Source organism: Petaurus breviceps, unplaced genomic scaffold, assembly GCF_028583685.1.
Source record: "Petaurus breviceps papuanus isolate PSGF00001 unplaced genomic scaffold, PetGlider_PUasm1.0 37, whole genome shotgun sequence".
NCBI lineage: Eukaryota > Metazoa > Chordata > Mammalia > Diprotodontia > Petauridae > Petaurus > Petaurus breviceps.
In genome coordinates, this window is record NW_027186296.1 from 6,922,805 (window position 1) to 6,930,316 (window position 7,512).

A 7,512-nucleotide genomic window follows, 5' to 3' on the forward strand; every position below is an offset into this window, starting at 1 on the left:
ATTCACTCTCCCTCCTAAGTCTCTCAGTACCTACTTGCTTTCCTCAAATGATAACGTTGCAGACCCCCCAGAACTTCCACTGAAAAGAGCAGCATGAAAAGTCTAAAGCTTGGGAGAATATCTGATCAACCCTGGGAGCAAAGCTCAAATTTAATATAAAGTTAAAATTCAATAAGTAAGCCCCTTACCTTTACTCTGTGTGTGTCTCTTTACTTCAAGTGTGTTACTTGGAAGGAACATATTGTAGGATTCTGGTTTTGAATTCACTCTGCTATCCACTTCTATTTTATGGGAGATTTCATCCCATTCACATTCACAACTATTGTTACTACCGGTGTATTTCTTTCTACCCTATGGTTTCTCCCATTAGTTCTATCTCCTTTCACCCTTTCCCTCCTCATCAATGTTTTGCTTCTTTGTAGCTCCTCCTCCCATCTTCCCCCCTTCAGTTAGTTGCAACCCTCCCTTTATTTAATCCCCCCCCCCTTCACCTGAGTGAGATAGGTCTTTCTTGCCTCCAAGTTTCTTGGGTCAAAAGATTGTTTCACCCTGTCTTTTTGCTTGTTTTGCTGTTCCAGAATTTGTTTGTTATTTGGAGGTGATTGGACAGAGTTACAGTGATTTTCTGCTTTCTTCACCATATTGACTATCCTTCAATTCACATTTCTATTTGAGGGTTTGGATGTAGAAGTTTTTGCTTTGTTGTATTCTGAGTTTGTGTTTTTAGCTTCCCTGTCACCATAGTAACTTTCTATGGTCATGTTCGTCTATGTGTACGTGTGTGTGTGTGTTTTATTCATTTGTTTCCAGCTTAAAAGAGCTATAAGGTGGAGGGAAAGATGGGGAGGTGCAGAGGGCATGCTTAAACCTTATTCTCATTGGAATTGGTTCAACGAGGAAATAATACTCAGTTGGGTACAGAAATCTATGGAAAGTAGGAGGAGAAAGGTATCAGAGAAAGGTGTGGCGGGAGGGTAGATTGGGAGATGTAAACAAAGTAAAATACTTTTGAGGGTTAACAGGGTGAAAGGAGAAAGAAAGTAGGATAAACAGGAGAGAAAAGAGGCTGGAGGAAAATACACAGTAATCATAACTGTGAAAAAAAATTTTGTCAAGTTGCTCTGAGAAAGGCTTCATTTCTTAAATATGTAGAGAACTGAGTCAAATTTATAAAAATAAGAGCCATTTATCAATTGATAAATGGTCAAGGGATATGGACAGTTTTCATACAAAGTAATCAAAGCTTTCTATAATCATATGAAAAAATGCTCTGCCATCACTATTGATTAGAAAAATGCAAATTAAAACAACTCTTCAAATTAGAGAAATAAAAATTAAAACAAACACACCTATCAGATTGGATAATATGGCAGAAAAGTAAATTGAAAAATGTCGAAGAGGATGTTGGAAAATAAAACATTAATGCACGGTTGGTGGAGTTGTAAACTAATTCAACCATTCTGGAGAGCAATTTGTATTTATGCCAAAAGAGCTATAAAATTGTGCATACCCTTTGATCCAGCAATACTACTTTTAGGTCTGTATCCCAAGGAGATAAAAAAGGGAAAGGACCAATATTTATCAAAACATTTAAAGCAGTTCTTTTTATGGTAGCAAAGAATTGGAGACTGAGAAAGAACTAATGGAGTCTAAATGAAGATTGAAGCATACTTTTAAAAAACTTTCTTCATTTTTCTTGGGTTTTTAAAATTGTTATTTTCTTTCACAATGTGACTAATATGGAAATGTTTTGCATGACTGCACATATATAATCTCTATCAAGTTTCTTGGCTTCTCAAGGAGGGGGAGTAGAGGGAGGGAGAGAATTTGGACCTCAAAAATTTTTAAATGTACATTAAAATTATTTTTAACTGTGATTGGGAAAAATAAAACATTAAATCAGTACAACAAAAGGAAATGTCTGGAGTCGAGAAATAAAGTGTATATGGGAGGGGGCACATTCTATGTGTAAGAAGACTGGAAAGATAAGGGATTCTAGGTTATAAATGGCTTTGAATAACAAACAAGGTTTTCTCCAAAAGGAAGGGTAGAAAGATATTCAATCGCATGAATCAGGTATGGGACAGGCAATTTATGCCTATACTCAGGAGAAATGTTAAAAAGATAAAGACTTAGAACCACATATTTGACAAAAACAAAGAGCAACAATCATAATAGGATTCTATAATATGACTATTCTTAGAATCTACCAAGAAGATAATACTTAAGACCTATCAATATATTGTACTTTGTAAGCTTGATATTTAGTGATTTTATATTTCACCTTAGTTTTACATTCTTCAAATACCCAATAAATTTTTATTAGTAAAACAACCAATTTTGGGCCAACCCACCAGGCTGTGGTCAGCCTCTCCAGTAACGCTGTGGAAATTGTCAGAGGCTTATTTCCTGCTGCCCCCTTCCAGTTCCAACTAGATAAAACTTTCAGAATCCCTAAAATTTAAAGATTTTTTCCAGGTCTGAACATGAGGAAAATAAGTGTAATAGTGAATAGAGAGCAGGACTTTGATTCAGGAAGACTTGAGTTCAAATTCAGAGAGATTTGCTGACTAAAAAGAACAGTTTTGGTGAAATGAAGAGATTGGAAGCCAAACTGTAAGAAGAAAGTGAGAGCAGAGAAAGTCGAAAATCTTCTTAAGGAGTTTAATCACAAAGTGCATATAGAATGATAATTAGCAAGAGTGGAAGGATCAGGTAAAAAAAAATTTTGATGATGTAGGAGACATAGGCATGTTTGTCAGCAGAAAGGAAGAAGTCAGTAAACAGGGAGAGACTGAAGACAAGTGAAAGTGGGGAATGAAGGTGATGACAAAGGCGCAATCTGTTGGAAGAGACAGGAAGGATTGGGATCATTTGTGCAAGTAGAGGGGGTTTGTCTTAGTAAGGAGTAAGGACATTTCTTCATGTAAGACAAAGGTGGAGGAGATTGTGGGAAAAGGTATATGAATGATACATGATGAGGAATCAAACCTTTCCCCTTGTAATATACAAGGCAAACTTCATAGCTGAGAGTGTTGGGAGCCATTGGAAGTTTGGGGAGGGATGAAGAGGTTTGTAGGAACCATTGTTGAAAGAGGGATAGTGAGTTGATAAAGGGGGTGTAGATGAACTGCCTAGTAGAAGGGAGGGCCCAATTGAGGTTGTGCAACATTAATCTGTAGCGAACCCAGTCAGAATGAATGCATTATTTTCTCCATCTTCATTAGACAGCAGGTGTGTGGGAGTGAAAAAAAGATGGGGAAAGTGATCTAAGGCTGAGGCTTAGAAGGATGTGACCAGTAATATTATAAGGGTGCAAGGGATTCTAGAGAAGAGGACAGTGTTGAATTGAACTGGTTTGCCAAGGAATCAAGATGGGGAAAAGAAGACAGAGTGGTTAGTACAGGGGTGATGATAGAACAAAGGGGTGGAGGAGATCACACTGTGAATGAAGAGTTTGGTAAGGAAAAGCTGAGGGATATGTGGTAAGTCAAAGAACGATAGTTAGTGGATTTGAGTATGCATGTGTGGGTGATTGCAAGATCAAGGGCATCACCACCTTTGTTAGTGACTGAGGTAGAGTGAAGAGCTATAGATTCATATACAGTGACAAAACACCTTTAATTGGAAGTACATGTTTTATAAATATACCTGTTTTGGGAGTCTCTATTTTGATCTTATTCATTTCCCAGTTGCAGTGATTATTCACCATTAGGTGCAATAATACGATAGAACTATGATACTTAAATAAACACTATTAGAAATTTATGAAAGCCTGATGGATCTACATAATGGCAACTGGGAAGAATTAGATTGGGGCTGCTAGGTAGTGTAGTGAATAGAGCACTAGGCCTAGAGTCAGGAAGACTCAATTTCCTGAGTTCAAATATGACCTCCTACAACACTTACTAGCTGGGTGACCCTGGGCAAGTCACTTGACCCTGTTCACCTCCATTTACTTATTTGTAAAATGAATTAGACAAGGAAATGGCAAACTACTCCAATATCTTTTCCAAGAAAACCCCAAATGTGACATGAAGAGTCAGATACAACCAAGCAACAACAAAGAATTAGATTTTGGGCTTTTCATAAAGTTTTTACTCTAATTTCACCTTCCCTTGTAGTTACCCTTCTCAGTTTTATATATAAATTTAAACAAAGGTTACAAAAATTTATCATGGGAAAGAAAGAAGAAAGGATTGGCTCAAATAGATATCACGGTCTGATCAAGGCACAGTGTTAGTCAAGACTGGGGTCAGCTGAAAAATCCTCCTGACACTCACATGCTGGCTCTTCATTTTCTGCATGGCTGTCTTCATCTCTTTGTTTCTGAGAGTGTATATTATTGGATTCAATATTGGAGCAAAAATAGTAGAGAACACAGACAAGACCTTGTCCACTGGGAAGTTGCTGAAAGGCCAAACATAAATAAAGATGCAAGGTCCAAAGAAAAGGGTCACCACAGAGATATGTGCAGTCAATGTAGCACGTGCCTTAGCCATACCAGCTGATGAATGATGTACAGTGACCAGGATGACAGTATAGGATATAAGCACAAGGAGGAAAGAGGTCACCCCCATTAGACCACTATCCAAAAGCATTAGTATTTCTGGAACATAAGTATCAGTGCAGGCAAGTTTGATGACCAAAGTAAGATCACAATAATAGCTGTCTACTATATTAGGCCCACAGAAGGGCAAGTTTATAGTGAAGGCCAGCTGGCTCAGGGAATGAAGGATCCCAATTACCCATGAAGCCACCAGAAGCCCTATGCATTTGTTCAAACTCATAATGGTTGCATAGTGTAGGGGTTTGCATATGGCCACATATCTATCATATGCCATCGCTACAAGGAGCACCATCTCACCACCACCAAAGACATGAAGCAAGAATATCTGGGCCATGCAACCCTCAAAGGAGATGGTCTTGAACTCTGCAAGAAAGTCAGTGATCATCTTGGGGGTTGCAAAGGTAGCCAGGCATATATCAAGGACTGAAAGGTTACTCAGCATCATGTACATGGTGGTATGTAGCAGAGGTTCCAAGATCACTGTGAGCACAATTAGAAGGTTTCCCAGCACAATGACCATATAAAGCAAAGTGAACAATATAAAGAAAGGAATCTGGAGCTCCCAGGAAGTAGAGAGTCCAACCAACACAAATTCAGTCACTTTTGAATGATTTCTCTGGTCCATTACTTCAGGCTATGACAGTTACCTAAAAGGAAATGAATCAGAAAGACAAATATTAAAGACATGAATGAAAGCACCCATTCCTAAAGATTATATTTAATATATATGGAAATTTGATTAAAATATTGTTTTCTACAAATATTAAAACAATCTACTAGATAATAAGGATAGAGAGACAAAAAAAGAGAGTGTGTGCTTATCGTCCCTACTTTCAAGGAGTGAGGGAATGTAACTTGCACAAAGATAAATAAATAGAATCTGTGTTGAGGGAAGAAAGATTGCAATGAAGTTGGGAGACAGTAGAGAAAGCTTCATGGAGGAGGCAGCAACTGAACAGAATCTTAAAAGGAATGAAGTAGCCATGCTTTTGGGGTAGCAATGAGCTGAGGAAAAGTATGATAGGTGTCCATCCATAGGTGGGGAATAGATAAACAGAGCGTGGGGAACTAATGTAATGAAATACTGTTGTACTATTAGAAATTGTGAAAAGGAAGAATTTAGAGAAGTGAGAGAAACAAACATGATAATTATAACAATGTAAGTGGAAATACCTAACAAAAATCTAAAATTAAAAGCCATATGATGAGCATTAGCAAATTTTCCCTGAAGAAGAGAGAAAATTGCCCTCTCACCTTTCCCTCAACGAAATGGGGACTTTTATTGTGGAACAAGGCATTTACTATGAGACAGGGATGATCTGATTATTTTTTTTTTGCTGAACTACTCTGCATCTTATTTTATTTTTGTTATAAAGGATGGCTCATTGAGTGGGGGATAGGGAGGAGAGGATATATATATATATATATATATATTTAGTAATGAAAGTCATTAAAAATAACTGTAAAGATAAGTAAATAAGGAAGGAAACCAAAAAATACAAGTTTTAGAAGCTATGATCTCATAAACAAATTAAATTGAAGCTAGGTAAGCTGTGTGATGTGCTACACCAGTGGAAAGTAAGAATAAAACTCACTACTTTCAATCTGCTACTACCCTATTAATTCTCTTAACTAATATTCCAAACCAATGAGGAAGTGTGTTGATAGTTCCATATAAATTACTAAAATTTCAACATCTTTAATTAGCCAACCAGTTGTCAGCCTCTACCCCAGTCTATCTGTCTCTTTCTGTCTCTGTCTCTCCCTCTGTCTCTGTCTCTCTCTCTGTCTCTGTCTCTCTCTGTGTTTCTCTCTCTCTGTGTTTCTCTCTCTCTCTCTCTGTGTTTCTCTCTCTCTCTCTCTCTCTCTCTCTCTCTCTCTCTCTCTCTCTCTCCTATGTACTTTACAAATATTATTTCATTAGACCTCACAACAACCCTAGGAGATACAACGGATGAAATACCCATTTTACAATTGAGGAAGCTTTAAAAGACATAATTACCTTGCCCATGGTTTCATAGGTACTGTCTGCAGCTGAACTTAAACTCAGGACTTCCTCCAAGTTCATTGCTCTATGCCACCTAGCTGTTTCTAGCAGCAAATGTTTGTTGATTGATTGAATGTATTCCATGTATTTGGAAAGGTTTGTGTGAATGCACAGAATAATGGGATAAAATGTTTAATATAGAGAACTGAGAATAGTTCAGTTAGTCTGAAACTTAAGAAAGAGCAATATGAAAGGTAGGTTAGAATCATATTAGGGAAGGTGTCAAATACTTAGCTAATTTTGCATTTTATCCTGAAGCATGGGAAGGAATACAGACTGTGCCTAGGCATACTCTGATATCTTTTAAAATGAATTAACATTATTTTAAATTTATATTAATTGCATGATGTGCTCTGAATTTTAAAGAGTAAAATCTTTTATTAATGCATAGCCATTATGATTAAGGTCACTTAATTTATATTTTCTTTAATTTGAAAAAATAAAATCTTGGCCTTTGTGTCTGAGTAATAAACACGTTTCCCTGAATTAATCAACAAATAGATTAACGAATGAATGAACAAACACATGAATAGATCAATAAACAGAGAAACAAACAAGTAAATGAATAATTGAATAAGTAAGTAAATGGATAGACAGACAGATAAATGATAGATAGATAGATAGATAGATAGATAGATAGATAGATAGATAGATAGATAGATAGATAGATAGATAGATAGATGGAAGATAGAATTCCTTGGCCACAGACCAATAAAAACTGCTGCAAACTCTGACATCCTAGAGATAATAAGGAAATAATAAGGATTTTTGAGGAAAGTGACATGATCAGAACCTTGCCTTAAGGATATTATTTTGGCAGCTTCGTGAAGAGAAGGCAAAGACTAAGAAGGCCAATTAAGAGGTTGCTATTGGGGTGGCCAGGTAGCACAGCAAG

The 7,512-nt window shown here is 36.8% G+C and overlaps 1 protein-coding gene across 1 annotated transcript; it reads right to left on the minus strand.

Annotated features, from left to right (window-relative positions):
* Nucleotides 1-4,226: 4,226 nt before the first annotated feature.
* LOC138168432 (olfactory receptor 4K15-like) lies at nucleotides 4,227-5,198 on the minus strand. The gene has a single exon (XM_069097457.1). It carries the CDS (start codon nucleotides 5,193-5,195, stop codon nucleotides 4,227-4,229), a length of 969 nt encoding a protein of 322 aa, XP_068953558.1. The 5' UTR covers nucleotides 5,196-5,198.
* Nucleotides 5,199-7,512: the final 2,314 nt, after the last annotated feature.

Excerpts from the sequence above, each read along its gene's own strand:
- LOC138168432 (XM_069097457.1), bottom strand. The coding sequence starts at position 5,195 with ATGGACCAGAGAAATCATTCAAAAGTGACTGAATTTGTGTTGGTTGGA.